We start from the raw sequence: 21461 nt of genomic DNA on the forward strand, positions 1-21461 counted from the left end.
GCCAAAACAGTGAGAGGTCCGCGTACCGTAAAAAAAAAAACCACCAATAACAAAACCTCTTAAAAATCTAGTTAGAAATAACATGTACAATGTTGTATTTACAGTTTCAAACTGACTCAGTAATCTACTTTTAAGTCATTACCTGTCATTCCTTTTACAATAACAAATCCAAAGCTTTTATTTTACTGAAGTAATGGGTTAATCTTTTGTTTTCTCTCATGTTCTCAAATATATACAATTACAAAGTCGTTCAAAATATCACCTCTGTTAAATGATATTTGTTCTATGAGGAGGATGCTAGAACAATATTTGGAGAACAAAAAACTAAACCCATAAAGGATTTATTTATAATCTCTTCCATTCAGTGGAAATTTATGTTCTCCTGATTTTGTCTATTACATGTATTAAGTATTTTGAATGGGGAGAACACCTCAAAGAGGACATTCATGCGGATCCTAGCTCACAGTTGATGATCTGACTAAATGATCTCAAATAACTAAAGAGGTGTGGAGAAGCACTTCCTGGAGTTGCCATGCACCGACAGGAATAGACTCAGGCGGGACCCATCACCTTCCCCAACACGCAGGGGTGGCGTCAAAGGTCAGGCCAGACTGGGCTTCGTCAGTGACGCCAAGAGGGGCAGGAAACGCGGCACGCTGGCCGCGCCCCCGCCCTCCGCTGGGAGTCCCTGATTGGGTCCCCCGCAATCTGCCCTCTGCAGCCCGCTCCCCTCCGGGGAGGCGAGCCCAGCCGAGAGCCGGCTGCCCAGCCCCTGACCAAGATTTTAAACGGGCAAGTTTTGCTCCGGAGACCCCCATGACTTTAGCTTCGCTGCCAGGAGGAGAGCCGACCTGCGATTTGGGAGTTTGAGGAGCTGGTCTTGAACTTGGTGAGTTTTGCTTTAAGCTCTCTTTGAAATTAAGTTGGGATTGAAGGTGGGGCGGGGTGAGTCTCTCCCCACCGTCCCACTGCATTCTTAAAACGAACCGCTGTAGCGAAACTGTATGCTGCAGATTAGAGTTTCCTTCTTTTGTCACTGAGGCCCCCAGAAGCTCGAGGCGTAAGTGGTGTGACAAGAGATCTTTTAAAGTCTAGCCTGCCCTTAGACCTCTTGCTCTGAAAAGGAAAATAAGGTGCTCAGAGAACTGCAACTCAGTCAAAACTTATCTCCCGCAGATGAGTAAACCTTTGCATGTTCTGAACGAATGGATCGCCTGTCTAACAAATTCTACCTCCTAATGCAAACTGTACGGAGACCAGTTGTTTCATATGGAATTAATATATGTGATCAATCGTACCATTTAAAAAAATGCTCTGCATCCCACCGCATCCTAGCAGGGGCCCAGGCCCCTGGTGGGTGGAAATGTAGTCTTCTCTTCCGGATCACTAAATGTGGTAAGTTCTAGCCCGCTCGGCGGGGATAAATCTCAACTCCCCGCCTGGTTTGTTCTTTGTGAGGGGAGACTGACTCCCTCGGTCCACAGCGGAGGGCTCCGGACCGCCCGGCCTCCGCCCCGCCCCTGCCCGGCCTGGCCGCCTTGCCGCGCCGCGCCTCTCCGCAGGAGCAATTCCCGGGCTGCAGGACCGGAGACTCGGAGTCTGTTCCGCCTCCTCGGTGAGGTTTCCAGGGCCAAGAGGGGAAGAGAGTCGCGAGGAGGTGAAGGCACGCGCGTTCGCACGGTGGCTCAGGTTGGAATGCGCGCTGGGGCCGGGGAGGCACGGCTGAAGCAGACACTGGTCCGGAGCGCGTCCGGCCCGGCGTCGGGAAGCTGGGGCCGCCCTACCCGCCGCGGGTCAGGGCTGCCCGCAGCCCGAGAGCGCGGTGGGGAAGGAGGCGCGTTCCCTCTCCGGAGCGCCTTTGTTTGCTCGGGCCTGCGGGCGGGCGTTTAGCGACCGTGACCCTGGGCCGAGCCTCCGCCCAGGTGCAGCAGGTAGGCTGGGGGGCCCGGAGCTCCGGCGGGGTGAAGTGTCCCGGCGCCGGGCGGGGTTCCCTTTCCTCGGAGCTTCCGCGAGGCGGCCGCTTCGCCGCGATGCCGAAACCGTCCGGAGCCGGGAGGAGAACACCGAGCCCTGCGGGCCTCCGTTCCGGCTGGTGGCCCCCAACCTTGCAGCCACACCTAGGCTGCAGGGGTGAATTCGGGTAGAAATCCTGTGTCGTGTTGGGAATTGGGAAACCGCCAGACTAGGGAAGCTTTCGGTGAGTTACTGGCTGGGGAAATGGAGACAAGGAAGTAGGCAGGCGGGGAAACTGGAAAAAGAGACCTCTTTCTAAGTGGGGAGGTCTTTGCCACGCTTTCCTTTGACTCTGCTGAATTTTATTTTGCATCCTGAAGTGACAGAGTCAATTGCTTACTCAGATACCACTTACGTAGGTCCAGAGTAGGAACTTTTCATCCGACTCTGACTACACACCTTATATTTTTCTTTCCCAGTGTTGGTTTTCATAGTTTATGGGTCATGTTAAAGGGACACCAAAGTTGTAATCGCTCCGTGGCTGGTGGTGGCTTGGAGCTAATATTTAGGGTAATTCTCTGATGCAAGTACATCCATTAGAACTGGATTTGTTCCTCTGTGCCTTTATTTTGGGAAACTTTGCCTGGTCCCTATGGGGGAAGGGAGAAGGGTGTGAGAAGCTGAAACTGACCCAGAAAAGGATGATTGAAGGTAGTTGTATTCAGTGATGGCACTGAAAAGATCCCATCCTGAACTTTCTGAAAGGGGGATTGGTGATTAGCACCTGAGGTTTTAACTTTCTCAAAAGAAACTTATGGTAGATTTTATATCCTGTGACAGGGCGGGGGAGAGGGGGGAGCAGCTTTTTGGAGTCAACTCTTTTCTTTTTAAAGAAGATAAATTCAATACCTGAAATGTTTCCATTAAATACTTAAAATGATTCTCCCCTTTCCCTCTCCTTCTCTCTCTCCCATCCCCTCTCCCACAGGCACTCTCCTTGAGTGTTTACTGAGCATCCTCTGAGGAAGAGGGTGACTCAGTCTGACTAATCTCAGCCCTCCAGGTGCTCACCGTGACACCTGAAGATGGGAATGAGTGTTGTGACAGGGAGAGTTCAAGCTGAAGCTCAGAGAGGCTGTTTCTGAGGAAGTGAGAAATGAGGGATGTTTAGGAGGCATAGATGATATTGCACACAAATGCTTTGACCACACACACATACACACACCCAAGCACAAACACAAACCATCAGAAGGTGGAGAAGAGTTTTCAACATAAAGTGCAGGCTTTAGCAAGGAAAAAATGTCACATTATATTTCATTAAAATAGAGATCAAATTTCCCTTTTATAAAAGACTGATTCAAATGAGATTGTAAGAAAAGGAAATAACTTTCAAATTCTCAAATATAGAACAGCTTGAATAATAACTCATGGGTTTTGAAATGGGTCATCTTTTAAAATGGGTCACTTTGGCTAGAATCATTGTACTCGGTGACTTTCAAATAGTCAAGGTAGAGTTCTTTCTGAGGACCAACTGCACTAGAGTCTACATAACAGAACATGGGATGTGGTAGAAAGAAACTGGGAAAAATTCAGAAGGAAATGATTTCTTCTCAAAGTAACAAAATGTATCCTGTCTTTTTGGAATGTTATATATACTCAACTGAATAAATCTTAGCTTTGCAATTTATGGCACATTATGCCTTTTTGGGAATATTTCCATAGCCATTATTTTATTCCATTGTGGAATAATCTTGTGAGGAGATGTATACATTGTATCTATGTTCCAGAAATTGAGGAACAGCAAATTATTACAAGAGCCCTGCTATTAGATATAGAATCTCTGCCAGCAGAGATTTAGCCAGAACAGTGTAAATCTAGAATATTTGTCTTACAGTTTGCGTATATAAAAGAGATATAAGAATTCATATTTAAAGATAAGCAACTTGATCAGGTGAGATGTAAACTTTGAATAAACAGAAGTGATTTCTTTTTGCATTTTAATGCTAGACATTCAGAGGCTGGCTTTGACCAGTAACTTATTTATCTTCCATAGTGAATGTTTTAACACTAGAAGCCAGTTTTTTTTTTTTTTAAACAGAAAGGAATGTTCTACCAAGTCTGCAGGCAATAAGCCCCCTAAATTCCAAGTTCAGAGCACTATTACCCAGCTTAAGATTCCCTGAAATTTCATTACTTTGTCTCTTTTATTCCTTTTCTACAACTATTTTGACAACGTTTTGGTTGTGCTCTAAGCAAAGTAAGTTAAAAAGATGACTCCACTCAGGTTTCCCTCTCCATAATTTACAGGGCCTTACTTTTGGCTGTGTCCTTTGAAATGTATTTTTAAGTGCTTGTGGGAACAATATTGTTCTTTCCTGTAAAGCATAATGGAAGACCATGTTCAGTCAATTAGGAATGATACCTCTGTTCTCAGTCACAACAGTATTTGAGATGTATTAGTGGCCCTTAGCAATCAGATCAGTATTTCAAAAAACTCATATTCAATAAATATTTTTGAGAAGAATATAAAGAATATAGCTCATCACTTTGAAAGGAAAATAACCCATAAAGAATATTGGCCATCTATTAACTAAACCATCATGGTAAAGATGCATCAGCAATTTCTAGAGAAAGGAAACTAGCATACATCAAACCCCTGATCTGGACCACATTCTGTCAATAAATCTTTTCAAATGATCCTCAGAAAACACTGTTGGTACAAGGTTTAGAGACAAATCAAGCTCATGTGATTAGTAAATGGAAGCTGCAGAATATAAATTACTTTTGTTCACATTCTAAAACTCTTGATTTTTCTACTCTCTTGACCCCATCAGGTCCAGATTCAAGGTTGCACCGGAACATTTTCTTACTCTGTTAGGGGATCTACACTGGAAACATCTCTGAAGCCCTCTCAGCATCCTGTCTGTGGCCTACTACACAGTATGTGATAAATTAATATTTGTTGAATGAATTAAATGTAGGTATTACCTACTTTCAGGGCTGTGCAGCATAATGCCTGGGATAGGACAGGTGCTTAAATGGTAGTTAACTTATAATAAATGTTGATCAGCTGAGACAGAAATGTGTTATAAATATCTCTTATGTTTTAGACCTTCATTTTTTATACTCTGAACCCACAATCAAATGTGTCCAGAATGGGACATATGAACTGCCATTGGACAACAAACTAATGTGCATAGCTTATATAACAGGTTTATACCAGGTTATATTGTCACCCTATTTTGAAATCACTATTTTTCATATCATAATTTGACCTCAGCTGTGTACGACTCCTCTCCTTTTATCTCATCCAATACTTATTCATTGAATACTTGCTTAAAACATCCTCTCTGAGTCCTACACGTTTTACTCTCTTCTCCTTCCCTCCTCCTTACTTTTTTCTTTACCCCCTTCTACCACTTTGAATCTCCACCCTTAAATTCCCCAATCTTCCTTGTGCAGGAAAGACTTTATGTACCCAAAGGACCCAGACTTACACGGTCACTTTTGCCCATTGTCTAGTGCTACTGAGATCAAGAAAAGGAAGGAGGGAAACTTGAGATGGAAGGTTAGGAAAAGGGTATGTTACAAAGAAAATAAGAACAAGCTCTGGTGAAGTGCAGGTGGTAGCAAAACATAAATGACTGCAAACTTTAGACAGTGAAGCAAATCTTTTGCCTTGGGTTGCTACTCTTGGTTCTGCCCTACCTGCTTCCCTGTCCTCCCATCCTTCTGGGAGCTCCAGGAAGAGCAGCTGTGCCAGTGCCAGAAAAGGCAGGTGAGGAGCTCAGGGACAGGGCTGTAACTGATCAGGTGCTTCTGAGCTGCCACAGGGTCTGGAATTTATGGAGGTTACGTGGTTAATCCCATGTCTCAGTGCCTCAGTTTCTTCTTCTGCAAAATGGGGAGATAATTTCTCCCTCATAGGTTGTTGTGAGACTTAAAGAGTTACTATATATGTAAAGCATTCTGAACAGAGCCTGGTGCACAGTAAACACACCAAGTTAGTAACTGTTGCTAGACTGGGCATAAGGAGAAGTTTGTTCCTTAAGTAGGCAAGAACAAAACTGTTAAGAATTGTATTTAAAGAGCAAGCAGCCCTGACAACCCAAACAAATATGCCTCAAGAATGAATACAGAAGGCCAAGCTTAGAAAAGCAAGTGCTTGACCTTTCTGAGACCCTCTTTATATTTCAGCTTTTTTGTTTGTTTCAAATTCTGTATAATCAAACTGGTTACTGGGAAATTTCAGCAACTTTTAATATAATTCCTCTGAAATATAATATATTCTATAATCCCTCTGTCACCAGTTTCCTTAGTGCTTATCTTTACTTAGAGGCTGTCTTTACTTGTTTGGTCATTTTGTATTTCCCTGTCTTTATTTTTCCTATAACCAGCAAACAGAAATCGACACCCATGTTTAACTTATAAAGAAACATATAACTTAGTTTACATAAGTGGGGAGCAATACATTTTATAACCAGCTTTTCCCACTGTCCCATATCCATGCTTGCAGAGTTGAAATTTAAAGTCTTTGGACTAACACTGGATCAAGAACTAACTCTAAACATGTATTCTTTGTGGAGGGATAACAATTCCAAATGGCTTGTAATCTTTGCCCATGGCTTGAGCTAAAGTTTCATAGCTAGTCACAGCCACAAAACACCTAAAGACAGCTGTTGAGTGGAATTTGTCCTTTTTTACAGCCTTATATTGGAAATTTGATTAAGAATAAAATATAATTGAGAGACTATCTAATTTTTCCCACTTAAAATGTGAGTTGTAAATTCACATTTCAGGTTACTTCCTTCCTTCTTGAGCAAACAGAAGGGGAAATAGTGCTAAACAGTAACAAGGTGTGTTTCTCAGCACCAATTACTACAACTAATTTACTAAGAAAAGAATCTATGAAGATCAAATTATAGCCTTTCCAGTAAATTCAGGGCTTTTTATTCCTAATTTCTTTAACATGGCAGTTTGGCTCCTGAGGATTGATTCTAGCTATATTTAATAGGGAATAGATGATCAGAACAAGCCAGGAAAAAAAATACTTGGAATGTAGAACAAAATGCAACATAAGGATGGGAGAGAAAATGTTATCTTTCTTTCCTTTGAGTTATGCCTGGAAAGGAACCAAAAACTGTGTCTCACATGGGACTTTAAGTCATGAAAGCTTAAGCATAAAAGTATCAAGTATTGAGGATTTAAAAAAAAATCTGTGACTTACTGGAGGAGCATCATTAGTCTATAGTCATACTTTTATCACTTTAATATTTTGTGCCCCAAACGACTGCCTCACTTGCATCTCCCTTGCCCTCCCCTGACAGTGGTCAGTGTGCTTTATAGAGGGAACGGAGAGGGCTGACCAGCCTGGGGAATTCCCGAAGAGGAAGCACATGTGGGATGAGATGGTGAGAATGTGTGTGATGTCTTTTCCTTTCTCTATGAGGCAGGAGGGGAAGTCATCAGCTAAGAGGAGGAGGACAGGCCTTGGGAGAGGCGGAATGATGTAGCATGGCTGGTGAAGAGCCTGGGAGAGGGAGAAGGTCCAGGACAAGTGGAGGACGGCCACACAGCCTTGAGTACTCTGCCCACAGCTGGATATCGCCACTTGTGGTGATGCTGTCTGCCTGGTGCCTTATGTTTCTCCAGCAGCCCGCAGGTGTTGTAGAGAAGACAGGAATGACCCAAGGTCTGGGGTTGCTGGGGTGGAAGGCCAGGAGCCAGGGAGAGGAGGGCAAAGGTGCCAGGTGATCCTGCATCTGCGACAGGGAGGCAGGTAGAAGAAAGGTCAGGAGATGGCTGGCTGGACCCGGGGTGTTAGGGGGCAGGTGGGGGGTGCAGAGGATTCCAGATGAATATTTAGAGGTTGTGGCTGAAGAGAGAGTGGATTGGAATTTGAAATTTCAGAAGAAATGCAGTTCTAAGTGAAGCCACATAAATGACTTTCTTGCTGGTAAGTTGTCTTGAGTGTGTGGGAAGTAACGTGAACAAAACGGCGCCTACACCATAAAACAAGGGCTCCTTAGGCTTCTGAGTGTTGTATGTCTACTGGGTAAGACGTAGAAATGTAGTTTCCCCAAGATTGGATGTTGTTCATGTATCACAATGATGGCCAGAAACGGTGGTCAACAAACAAAGGAGTGGACACAAAAATATATGCATTTTTGAATTCAAACCCACTGGTTTCTCTAGTTAACATTACTCAGCCTTCAGGTCTAGATTCAGTGCCGCTTGTCCTCCTGGAAGATGCCTTCCCTAACTCCACCCAACCCCACCTTGAGAGCCCCCTGCGCTCCCAGCACAGCTCTCACTGCTCCACGTCTGTCTTCCCACTCGAGCGCCAGGACTAGCCTTTACGTCCTGCCTTCCGACTGTCTCCATCTTAATTTTCTTTGTTACCCCATCTGAATTTTCTGACGGACCAGCCCTTTAAGCTAGTCCCTGTTTTTTCTTACTCCTCCCCCTTCTCCTTCCCCAGAGTTTACTGTTCCAGGCCTCTGCTCAGCTCCCCCACTGGAGAGCTCACCCATGTTCATAGCCTCCATCGTCTTTACACGCAGGGTGCCCACCGGACCTTCAGTCCTGTCTGCCTCCAGGCTCAGATTACCTACTGGACTTGTCTACCTGCTGTCTCTCCAACATCTCAGTCAACGCAGCCTAAAGCCAAACATGTCCCCTCCTCACTCCTAACTCAGGAGACCAGAGTTCCCTCTTTTGTCAGGAATGCTTGAAACTAGGTTTCTCTCCTCTCCTTTACTCCTTTCCTTGTCACTCATCACATACCACTGGGGTTTTGTTTTGCTTGAGAGGGTCTTCTTTATTCCTTCCTTCCCTCCCCACTTCTACCATCCTAGACTAGACCCTCCTTTCGTCATTCTGCTTCAGTACGAGGCCCTGATATAACCAGTGTCCGATCTCCAGGCATCCTGCATCCATCCTGCATACTGCTGCCAGATTTTTGCATAAAGTTTAATAAATATTGACAAGGGAGTTATCACTAAAAACAAAAAGGGAAACTTCTGGGACTTGCTGCCCTGGGCACTCACTGGCTTCTCTGCCTTATTTTCAAGGTTCTCCATAAGTACACCCCAACCTCCTGCTTTCAAACACATGCCTGTTTCTCAAGGATTTGCCATATTTTGTTTTCCTTTCTTGCCTGAAACAGACTGCTTGTCCTTCTGCAGCCACCTAAATCCTGTTCATCCTCAGGCCCTTCTGATCCAACTGTCACTGATCTCTACTCCTGGGGACACTCCTATTGTGCCTGGAGTTGGTATGACCCAGATTAGTGCCAACACACTGTCTGTACCTTACTGTGACATCCCCGTTGCTGTCTGGGGGAACTGTGTTTTCACATGGGCACCATGAGTCTTGTCTCAACTAGATTGTAGGTGCTTTCAGAGCAGAGACCAGAAAATACGACTTCATGACTCCCACTGTGCCTGGGATATTTCCATAGCAAATACTCACACACTTATAAGATTAATTGAAACACTGGACACTGAGGTTGTTTAACTTGAACTTAAAATGCCGACCTCATCATCTTGATTAAAATGTCAAAATTTACAGCAGATTTTGCGTAATATTTTAGGATCACAAAAGTAGACTCAACAAAGAAATGGGTTGACAGCAGGAGTGAAGTAGAAAAAAATCAGGGTTCATTAGTGCCTCTAGATGCACTAATTATTTTTGTTTTTGTTCTTTTTTTGTTTTTTTTTTGCGGTACGCGGGCCTCTCACAGCTGTGGCCTCTCCCGCCACGGAGCACAGGCTCCGGACACGCAGGCTCAGCGGCCGTGGCTCACGGGCCCAGCCGCTCTGCGGCACGTGGGATCCTCCCGGACCAGGGCACGAACCCGCGTCCCCTGCATCAGCAGACGGACTCCCAACCACCGCGCCACCAGGGAAGCCCTGTTTTTGTTCTTTTTAATCAGAAAAGTTTAAAGAGCTCTCTCGTGAAGAAGTATTCTTGAGTGGCTGAGGGGCACAGCTCCTAGACTGAGAAGTATTTGGGGTGGGGTCTGCTACCTTCTTTTCTGATGTTCCTACTCAACTTCTGTTCTTATTCTTCTGACTACTTCTATCAGGAAAGAGAATACTAAGAATATCTGTTCCTTCTCAATCCAGATAGAAGCAAACCCAAGTTATATTCCAAATATTTGCATATTTTCCTCTAACCAGCTCTTTGTCCTGTTCTCTCAGCAGGCTCTGAAGTCATCTGTAATTTTTATATCCCCTCCGTAACAATACTTTGATCCTTGCCCCCAGCTTGCAGATTAAGTCACCACAGCAGAGTGCAGTGAGGGGTGCCCGAGGTTATACAATAAATCTGGCCCCAAACTGGGTAGCCTTGGTTCCAACCTGTTGATTGGTCACCCAGCCGCACTGCAGGCACAAAGGAAGCTGCACCCACAGCATTCTGTTGTGGATGGTTGCTGAGTTCACAATCATTATTGGGATCGCTTTGTTTCCTGTTAGGACTAGCATTTTCTTTCTCCAGGTCAGGGAGGCCTGTGGGCTTCTCTATAGCCCCCAACCCAGCACTTTGAATACAGAAGCTAGAGGATGTGCTTTAGAGAAGCTTTATGGCTGTGTGAACCAGACGGTGGGCCTTGATTGCCTGTGTGTGGTCTCCATCAGCAAAGCCAGGGCTGGGGCAATGTTATTTAGTTGTAACAAATGAATTTAGACCATGGAGGTGTTTTTGCTTTTGGTTGGAAAAGTCCGGGCTAGTGACTAAGTTCACTTTGGAGGAGTTGGGGTGTTCTTTTGCTATAAGAGAAGCTGGGTCCTCTAAAAGAGCCGTTTACCATTCCTAGGTCTTCCCCTCATCACATCAACACTATCAGGGAGACTTGGTTATGACGGACGTAAACAGTGGCTCCAACAATTCAAGCAGCTGCAGGTGGAGAAACCGTGTCTTAGAACTTCACACACTGTGCTGAGCCTGAAGAAGTAGCATGGCTTGTTGGCTTTGTGACAAGTTCTTTTTCATTTTTAAGAAAACAGTTGTGACTCTTAGAGGCCAACTGGGAACAATTGAAGAAATGTAGGAAAATGAGGGAAATACATACATGGCGGGGTAGGGAGGGGACAAAACCAATGTTATGGGCTGGTTTCTTGGCTGTAGTAGCAATGTTAGCAGCAACATTCCACCCGGGTGAGTAATAGACCCCATTCATGGGAGAGAGACTAGGGCCTCTGTGAGCGCAGTGTGCGAGTGGGTGCTGGCGGAGTTGGGCTGGTGGGCTGACTGTCTAGCAAGAAGCTCTGGGTTGTAAACAACTGTGAATAGGTGCAAAGCAAGCTGCCCTTGGAACATACTGAGTGCAGCTGCTCAGAAATGGGAAGCTAGTTTTGCCTGTGGTTCCAAGGGTTACTCTCCTCTTTGTTTCCTTCCCAGGTCTCTTGGAATAGAAACAGCAGATTAGTTTCAATTGAGAATTTTCTTAGAATTCTTAAACACTTATGCTGTCTTAAAATCTGCTGTTAGGGATTCCCTGTTACTTCGCATTAAGCCTCCAGTTCCTTCAGTATGTGTCGTGGAAGAAGTAGAAGGGGGTTTGGGCCTTCAGAGATGGACCTTATCTAAGTGAGCACTGTTAAGACGGAGAGGAAGTGCCCCACTCCCCCCAAGCCAGTGAAAGTGATTGTGCAAAGTGTAGGCAGATGCCATCATCAGAAATGGATGCTCCCTGCTGTCCTTCACTTACCCTAGAGCATTCGGTCCGCCATGACCAGCCAAACTAAGGGGGAAATTACCAACGTCGATCTAGCCCTTAGAATAGTATTCCTCACCTTTTTTTGACAGTAAAGCACAATAAAAATGCATTTTACTTTACAACCCTAAAGGTATATACACACAACACTTAAAGTTTCACAAAACAATACTTACACTTACTACTTTCAATGCACTCTGCCATTCTCTATTCTGTTCTTCCTTTTTCTTTTCTCTCTCTCTTTTTTTTTTTTTTAAAGCTGTCTGTGGCTTCCTAAGTGGTGCTAGCAGTTTAAAAATCTCTACCCTTGGGGATAAGATGCCTGTGCTGATTATCTCTAGACAGAGTCTCACTGAGGCTTGGTTCTAATCTCCTGTCCTCCTTGGACTTTTCGCATGCTTGGCTTTTGCAGTTATCACCCTCATGTGGAGTAATCCTGGGGGGATGTGAAAGGCCTGAAGTCAAGAAGGAATTCCCACAGCCCAGGTTAGGCCGGTACTGCCTGGTGCTCTCAGTGTGTGCAACTGGTTTTTTATCAGGGGCAAAGGGTAGGGGACTTGAGGATGAGGTCTTTGGGCACAAAAGCAAAGCCCTTGCCCCGGGGCTTGTGATGTGGGCTCAGCTACTCCGCCAGCCTGGACATCCTGGAATCTGCGTTGTCCTTTCCCTGTCAGTCTGTTGAAAGCCCAGGAGACTGATGTGTCAAGCCCGAGGGGAGAGCCTGCTTCTCCAGGCAAAAGGTTGCATCTTAACTGTGGTAAGCACTGGGGACAGAATCCTCGAGGAAGGGTGGTGCTGTCTCCTAGTGGTAGGAGGAAAGGGAGGACACGTGGCAGGCAGTGGTGGCAGGGGCCTCATCTGAGGTGGTACCTGGCTGGGCATCCTGACCCCAGTTCTTCCCAAGTGACCAGCTGCTTGAGTGACAGGTGGCTCCACCCCCAGCATGGTTCTTTGCACCAGCGTTCAGAGAACGCCTACTAGGTATCAGGCACTGACATGGATGCTGAGGTAGGTTATCTACAACAAGGCATCTATCTCGTGCCTTGGGTCAGAGTTCACAGTGTAATTGGGCGGAGGCAGTTAAGTAAAAAATCTCAGTACAAGAAGATGGATGTAAGAAGGTGTTGTGGCTACAACAGCCAGGAAGGACATGGAAGCAACCTAACTGTCCATCAATAGATGAGTGTATAAAGGAGATGTTGTACATATATACAATGGAATATTACTCAGCCATAAAAAAGAATGAAATAATGCCATTTGCAGCAACATGGACGGACCTAGAGATTGTCATCCTGAGTGAAGTAAGTCAGACAGAGGAAGACAAATATCATATAATATCACTTACATGTGGAATCTAAAAAAATGGTACAAATGAACTTACTTACAAAACAGAAATGGAGTCACAGATGCAGAAAACAAACTTATGGTTAGCAGGGGGGAAAAGGGGGGGAGGGATAAATTGGGAGATTGGGATTGACATATGCACACTACTATATATAAAATACATAACTAATAAGAACCCTCTGTATAGCACAGGGAACTCTTACTCAATACTCTGTAACGGCCTATATGGGAAAAGAATCTAAAAAAGTGGATATATGTGTATGTATAACTGACTCATTGCTGTACAGCAGAAACTAACATAACATTGTAAATCAACTATACTCCAATAAAATTTTTTGAAAAAAAAAGAGAAAAAAAGAAGGTGTTATGGCAGTACAGGTAAGAGCAGGGGGCCCAATTCAGACTTCCCAGAGGCAGATGCCTGTAGAATTTAATTAGGACTAGTAGACTTCCTTTAGCAAGGGGAGTGGGGCTAACAGGCCACAGGACTGCTGGTGCAAAGGCTGGTGTGTGTGAAATAGCAAGGGTGTCTGAGCTTTCAGCCAATAATTTGGTATTGTCAACTAGTGGAGAGCATCTGAAGGGGTTTCAAGAGCTCAGGTAGTCTCATGGTTAGATCTGAGTTTTAGAAAGGTCACTCTGTGGGGAGGATGGGTTGGCCAGAGATCTTTCAGTCAGCTGTACTGGTCTGGCTGAGAAGTGAAGATGACATGAAAAGGTGAAGAGAGGTTTAGAAGAAGCAATTCACAAGATTAAATAATTAGATACAGAAGAGGAAGGAAAGGAGGACTTTCAGATTTCTGGCACAGACACATGAAGTGTAGTCAGACACAAAGAAAAAATGGAAACAGATTTTAGGGGAGAAGACAGTAGAAATGGCATTTGAGTACCCCCATGTGCAGGTAATTATTATCTATCTACCTTCCTCTATCTATACCTCTATGTATGTTCCCATTTAATCTTCCCATTTAAGACTTCAAATTAAGCAGTGTTATTAGAATTTTTTACATTTCTGGGTTAGATGCATGATAAAGTACAACATACAGTAAGTGGCTGAGCCAGCACTGGTGTTCAAATTGCCTGACTACAAAGACAGTGCTTGTTGGTTATAATCCTGTGGCTTCCCAGTTTTGAACATGTTAAATTTGAGGTGCCTGTGGAGTTTCCAAATGGAAAAGTACAGAAAGAAGATGACTGTACAAAGGTCACTTTGGTTAGAGAGAGTTTGGACTATGCTTTTGAGAAGCATATCTCAACTCCTTGATTATGAACCTTGATTTGAAAAAAAAAAAAAATCTTACTCCTATTCCTGCCTTGTCTGGGGCAAGCTTTAATGGATTTTTACTATTAGGAACTTCCTTTTCATTCAGTATTGTTCCCTGAACTATATAGCTGCTGTCATCCTGACTATATTCCAAGTCAATAGATTCATCGATACACCCATTTGAGAAATTTTAACTTTAAGTATATAAGATGATAGACATACTGGATGCTTTTCTTTTTTTTTAAGGTTGAAAAGAGAAAAGGGTCTCTGTATTCTGAATGAGAAGATGGTAGAGAGTGGTTCTTTCCCTCTCCCTGGATTCCCCTGAAAAAATAAACAGCTGTATGCCTCCCCGCAACACCAGCTGCCCCATCACCTTTTGTCCAGATCAGTCAGGTTACATATCGTTTTTAAGGAATTAAGAGTAGTCTGTTTCTTTTTGGTAACTCAGTAACCTATTCACTTCTCATTTTTTCTCTTTCTAAATCTAATAGGTTGCACTTAACTTTCACAAAAAGGAGTACACAGAATAGCTGCGTAAGGCCAATTCCGAACTTAATGAAGGATGTCAGAGTGGGAGCATTCTGATGTGCCAGTGTCCTCATCCTGCAGTGTGTTCCGTTTTCTCCCCTTTCCGAAAAAAATGGTATTAAAATATTTTGTGAAATAAGAAGCTCCTTTTACATTTTTAATGACCAACATGCACATCTGTTCTAAAGAATACAAAGTCCTATGGTCTTGAAGAAGGAAGCACCCATTTAAAACTGACCGTGAATAAAAACAGACCTGAATGGACGTCAGAATGTTTGTTAGTGGCAGGAGAGTAAAAAAATGGCAATTTATTCAGTTATTTGCCACTTGTTTTGTACTAAGCCTCATGTTCTTCTGGATACCGATCGATAACCACATCGTGAGCCACATGAAGTCCTACTCTTACAGATACCTCATAAATAGCTACGACTTTGTGAATGATAGCCTGTCTCTTAAGCGCAGCGAGGATGGGGCTCCTCGCTACCAGTACTTGATAAACCATGAGGAGAAGTGTCAAACACAAGACGTCCTGCTCTTACTGTTTGTAAAGACTGCTCCTGAAAACTACAATCGCCGTTCTGCCATTAGGAAAACATGGGGCAATGAGAAGTATGTTCGCTCTGAACTTAACGCCAACATTAAAACTCTGTTTGTCTTAGGAACACCTTCTGACCCACTGACAAGAGAAAGACTTCAGAGAAGACTGGTTTGGGAAGATCAGATGTACAATGATATAATTCAGCAAGGCTTTGCTGATTCTTTCTATAATCTTACTCTTAAATTTCTTCTGCAGTTCAGTTGGGCAAATAGCTTTTGTCCACATGCCAAATTCCTTATGACTGCTGACGATGACATATTTATTCACATGCCAAATCTTATTGAATACCTTCAGAGTTTAGAACGAATTGGTGTTCAAGACTTTTGGATTGGTCGTGTTCATCGTGGTGCGCCTCCCGTCAGAGACAAAAGCAGCAAATACTATGTCTCCTATGAAATGTACCAGTGGCCGGCTTACCCTGACTATACTGCAGGAGCCGCCTACGTGATCTCTGGTGATGTAGCCGCCAAAGTCTATGAGGCATCACAGACACTTAACTCTAGTCTTTACATAGACGATGTGTTCATGGGCCTCTGTGCCAATAAAATAGGGATAGTACCACAATACCATGTGTTTTTCTCCGGGGAAGGTAAAACTCCTTATCATCCCTGCATCTATGAAAAAATGATGACATCTCATGGGCATGTAGAAGACCTTCACGACCTTTGGAAGGATGCCACAGACCCAAGAGTAAAAATGATTTCAAAAGGTTTCTTTGGTCAATTATACTGCAGAATAATTAAGATAGTCCTCCTTTGCAAACTGACCTGTGAGGATACGTATCCGTGTAGGGCTGCCTTTGCCTAATAGTACTTGAATGTTGTATGTTTTCACTGTCACTGAGCCAGACGTGGATGAAAAAACCTTTAAATGTTTGTCTATACCATAAGTGAAATGAATATGAAGAACAAAGAAATATTTTGAAAGCCCTGTCTATCAGAATGTTTCTTTGATTCTAGAAGCCCTTCAATATAACTTATCTACTTCATTGCCTAAATTCATATCAAGGAATTTATATTTAGACAAGGTTTATGAAAACAAAACTAAAGGGAATTTCAAGTTCACAGTACCACGTGTATATTAGAGGTGTAGAGAAGTTATTAAGTTGCCTAGGTGTTAGAATAACTGCTTTTGGAAAATACCAAGTAAGTGTATAGTACAACATTTCAAAGAAATGGATATATTGTTAGACCAGGTATACAAGTTTATTTTGATTAAAGAGCACTTGATGGAGTTGGTGGAGGCAGGAGAGGATTGGCCTAGAAGAAAGTACATGAATCTGGTAAAAGAAAGTTTCCTCTTCTTCAGAGGAGATTTAGGAAAATGTACACAATTTCTTTATAAACTGTCAAATCACTTACTGTCACATCCATGTAGCTATTTTACCTGGATACTGTTGGAGTCATTTTAAATATATTCATATCTTTTTTTCAAAGTTTAATGTGAAATTTGAGAAGTCATGAGTTCTGCCCTAACTAGTACTTTATTATGGTTCTTTTTGATTATTAGAAAATGACACAAAACATGGACAGTGTCTTACTCATGGGGTCCTTCTCTAGAGAGAAATCATTGTTAATTCAAATAAGCTGATTTTAATTTAATGAATTTTTCAACTGGTTTTTAAATATTCAATATGGGTCTGTTTTTAAGGCAGCTATTTGAATGTAAGTTTACATAGAGGAATATAATAATGAAGAATTCAAAAGGAAAGATAGAACATTAAAAGCCTCTTTTCTCCATAATTTATAAAATAAAAGTTTTAGTGTCTAAATTGTATTGATTACTAAAATTAGCCTACCCCTCTCCAACAGGGTCTCATAAACCACAGACTTTGTTCTGAGTTCAGCTTTTAAAATTGAGAGTATTAAACATCAAATCGAAGCTGTAGTATTTTAAAAAAATCTACTCTTTCATCACAACAACTGTCAGAGGTTATCTTCAACTTATAAATATTTCCAACTTCAAAGTAGAATGAAAGTGATAGAAAAGTCACCAGAATGAGATTTAAAGCATTTGTAAAGCTGTAGGTTTCTTGTAATCAAAGAGATGTGGCTGAGATCCAATAGCGCATTACATTTATTTTACAGAGCAGGATAAAAATGTGGCTATGATGCAAACAACCTCCCCTCACTACAGAAAGAACTAGGTGATGTCTGTTGTTAGGGGGATTATATGAAAGCCAAAATAGTGACTTCAGCAAAAGCAGTCGAACTGATGATAAACCCTTTGTCTGCAGAGGCTCCTGTTAGGGAAAACTAAGATGTATCACTTAGTAAGATGTCTGAAACATGCAAAAAAACTAAAAAAGAATTCTCAGTATACACAACTGGATGATGATATGTATAATTTGTTGCAGGTAGCTTCTCAATGTTTACAGAAATTTTTTGTTAATTTTTTTCTATTTTGAAAATTGAAGCTTGTTTACATTGATTGCTCAGATAATTTAAAATTTTTAACTCATGTCAAAACTATGGTATCAAACATTCTAGTTTTTCGTTACTTTCGGAGTAGGTTCAGGGTTTTTAGATCATTACAGTTTTAATTTTCTGACCAATTTAAAAAACTGTAGAGAACAAAAGCGTATTTTGACAAACCAGGTTTATAATTAATTTTTATTAGTTGATTCTTTAATAACCATTTGCCTTTTGGCCATATATATGCCCTGTGTATCTATACTTGTAACTGTTTAAATTTGCCATTGGTTGAAAACATCAGTGTCTCTCTGGCCATCAAAATGATCTTGTTTACAGCAATACTTTTGTGAAACAGTTATTTATTTGTGAAAGAGCTCCCCTCAATTGTGTTCATCTTTTTATTTTTGCTTAAAATAGAATGAAACAGTTAAATATGAAGGAAATATGAAGGTACTTCCTTTTTTTAATAAGAAGGAAATTGCTAGACTCTTCCTTCATCAGATTTAAAGTACTGAGAAGATTAATTGTAAATAAAGGATTCCAACCTTTTAAAAAGGAAGGAAAAAACTTTTTGGTGCTCCAGTGCAAGGCTGTCTTTTAAAAATCATCAGTAAAGGGAAAATAAACTCTTAGCTTGGATGGTCAATTGACAGTTATACACAGTGTTATTGCTAAAAACTTTTTACCTCTTGGTTGGTTTGCGTCTTTTTTCCATATTATTAATTTTATACCAAAATGTTAAATATTTATATTATTTGAATTTTGCTTATATGGCAAAATAGAGGGTTTTTAAAAATAAATCTATGATTTCCAATAAACAACTTGAAAATTGTCAACAGATGTGTATTTTCGCAAAGGTTTTTAAACTCGTGTGTGAACACCATTTGTTTATATAATCAACTAGTTCTGTTTAATGTCAGAGAGGTCTGTAGTACATGATCGTAATCCTATTTCCTGTTCAGACTTGCTGCTGTGCCCATGATAGAGGATTATTGTGTCCTCTGCATTGTGGAGCCATCTAAAATGCTTCTTTTGTTTGTTGAAAGATTTATGCTGGAATGTCTAGGTGAGGTTCAGGAAAAGATGAAATAAGAACCTATCTATAGCCATAGTGCCTTAAGACATCATTTGAAAGGTCATATTTTCCTTTTATTTGATATCATTAGCTATTCAACAGTTGATTCAAATTTAGCCCTAGTCTCTTAACGTTATGAATATTCTTAGGCCTGCTCTGCAGTGTTTGGTGTTTCAGTATATCTGTACATAGTATGTGCTCATCTGCTTTTCACCTGATTCTGGCTTGATTCTTAGCATAGTACATGGTGTGATTCAATCTATATATTTTTTAAAACTTGGAAGCATCTGAATTATTTGGTTGTAGTAGAACTTTTACTTGCACGGCATGGCTGGGGTGTTTGTAGTTGGGACTAAAATGATGATGACTCAGAAGAGTTAAGTTGACCTATTTTGGGGACTTTAATTGAATACCATAGCTACAGTGAGAATCAGACAGGGTTACTCATTCTTCTGTAATAATGAGAGAAATGTTAGGTGTCTCCTTGACTCTGCTTTCCCTGCAGTGACTGCATTCTGCATTTGGACTAGCCTCAGTCGCAGCTTTCATTATGATGTTCCTTTGCTCCAGACCTCAAAGGCTCCTTACTGCCCCAGCATCAAATCTAATCTCTTCTACCTGGTTTTCAAGGCCTTATCTAATCTTCTTTTCCTCCTTCATTCCCTGTAGCTTTATTTTTCCCACTGCCGCTATTACTCATCACAGATCTCATTCATGAGATCTTACCTTGCATAAATTGGTTTCCCTTGCTAGGAACACTGTTTCTCCTGAAACTGTTGAAATCTTGGATTTACAACCCTACCCTTGCTCCTCCATTAAGCATCTCCTCCCCTCCCTCTAAAGTATATATTTAATCAAATATTTTATTGTGCTACCTAGGAATCACTTCATGTCTTTTTTCCTAGTTAAAATGTAAGTTATGAAGGGTAGGGACTATGCACAGTGCTATCACATAGTGCTTAGAATCATTATTTTTCCCAAATATAATAAAGTAATGTTATTCTGGCAAGCCATCCAAAAATGAAAAGAGATTAATTATTCAGGACCCTTAATGAACACTATCTGGTATAACATTTTACCTGCACTACTTAAAAGCTTATAATTTATTCAACAAAATCTGAATGCTTACTATGTGCCAAGCATATTGTACCTATCAACTCTAGCCCAACAAATCTGTATTAGTTATACATAAAAACTGAAATCTATAAAATCAAAAATGAATAAGGGAATATAGATTAAACTGTTGCAGCAAAGATGGTGATCTTATAGTATTTATTCAAAGCTGGTTGTAGAACTAAAACAGTAGTCTTATAGATTCTCCTGTTTCCTTAATCCACTGGCTAATTTTGCCTTTTCTCAAAGATCTTTTGCAAGAATCTTAGATATTTTTGTTTCATTAAATGCTGTAACTTCTCCCATTTGCATTTCTCATTAGAAGTATGATTTAATCATTTCCTGTAAATTAATACAATAATTCATCAACTAACATAAAGGATTCATTATAAAAATTATAAAATTACAATTATAAAAGTAAGTATGGTTGTAGTAATAGAAAAGTCCCCAATGATATACTGTCACTTAAGGAAATTAACAAAATGCATTGCCAGGTGGTGCTTTTCAGACATAACCCAAGTAAATACACTTTCAGATATGCTGAATTGGGCCATTTACTGTAACTCAAAGGTATATTCAACCAGTAAGAGCCCACATGTTTCCTTGAGTACACCTTAAAGTGAAAGACTAGGAAGTAATCTAATTAAACTAATACTGGCTTTAATCAAGGGGCAAATTCCTAAAGGTGTTTGTTCATTCATTCTACAGGCATTTTTTTGGAGGCCTGCTAAGAGCTAAACATGATAGACCCTTGGGATAAAAGCAGCTCATAAATGAATAAGTCAAATGGTGTGGGTAAAACAATGTGACAAAGGCTAGAATAGAAGTAATGATGGGGATTCTGAGTACAAGGAAAATTTTTTAAAAAATGAATTTCCTCTCATGCTTTTGGTCTTAACTGCCATAATTTAGGCTTTCTGATCTGCAGAGCATTCACATGCATGCAAACACCTTGCTGTAGGCCAAAAATAGCATTACATTTGTATAAACTGTGTTTATGGGGAACCTATATCCTTTAAATGCTTGAAAACCAATAATTCAATCAATATTAGCAATAGTTTTTCATTTAGTATTTTCTTGATAATACACTGTTTTTAAAAACTGAGTATCTTGGGAAGCCTGGTTTATGAGATGCCATTTTCAGCTCTTGCTTGTTGCTTTTATGAGATTCATGAGTTTTGTTCTCCGGTACACAATGAAGGTTAGTATAAAGAATAAATATGTGATTTTATCTAGGAAAGGTAAGTGATGAGATTTAAAACAGAGCATACCCTACCCTCTTCCCCCATTACCCCCACCCCTCTAAAGGGTTAAAATGACTTCTACAAAGAGATGTGCAATCTTACCTGCTGGGGGAGAGATTTTTGGAACTGTCAAGCTGCTCTGGCTCAGGGTTCTCCCCATCATGACTGCTTTCAAGTATTTCTTCATTCTGAAGTAAAAGAAAT

The 21461-nt window shown here is 41.4% G+C and overlaps 2 protein-coding genes across 3 annotated transcripts in view; one reads left to right on the top strand and one right to left on the bottom strand.

The window, feature by feature from the left end:
* MCF2L2 (MCF.2 cell line derived transforming sequence-like 2) overlaps positions 1-21461 on the bottom strand; it is a 219612-nt gene that overhangs the window by 61556 nt on the left and 136595 nt on the right. The window contains exon 15 of the mRNA XM_079921832.1: positions 21360-21445. Coding sequence (XP_079777958.1) covers positions 21360-21445 — 86 coding nt within the window. The remainder of the gene's footprint in view (positions 1-21359; positions 21446-21461) is intronic.
* On the top strand, positions 496-18436 carry B3GNT5 (UDP-GlcNAc:betaGal beta-1,3-N-acetylglucosaminyltransferase 5). 2 transcript variants are annotated; one of them, XM_079921833.1, is made up of 3 exons: positions 496-1395; positions 4788-4893; positions 14777-18436. In XM_079921833.1, exon 3 carries the CDS (start codon positions 15073-15075, stop codon positions 16216-16218), a length of 1146 nt encoding a protein of 381 aa, XP_079777959.1. In that variant the 5' UTR covers positions 496-1395; positions 4788-4893; positions 14777-15072; the 3' UTR covers positions 16219-18436. The 2 variants fall into 2 exon arrangements, with proteins under 2 accessions (XP_079777959.1, XP_079777960.1); XM_079921834.1 differs by lacking the exon at positions 496-1395 and adding an exon at positions 1598-1689.

Source organism: Stenella coeruleoalba, assembly GCF_951394435.1.
Source record: "Stenella coeruleoalba genome assembly, chromosome: 5".
NCBI lineage: Eukaryota > Metazoa > Chordata > Mammalia > Artiodactyla > Delphinidae > Stenella > Stenella coeruleoalba.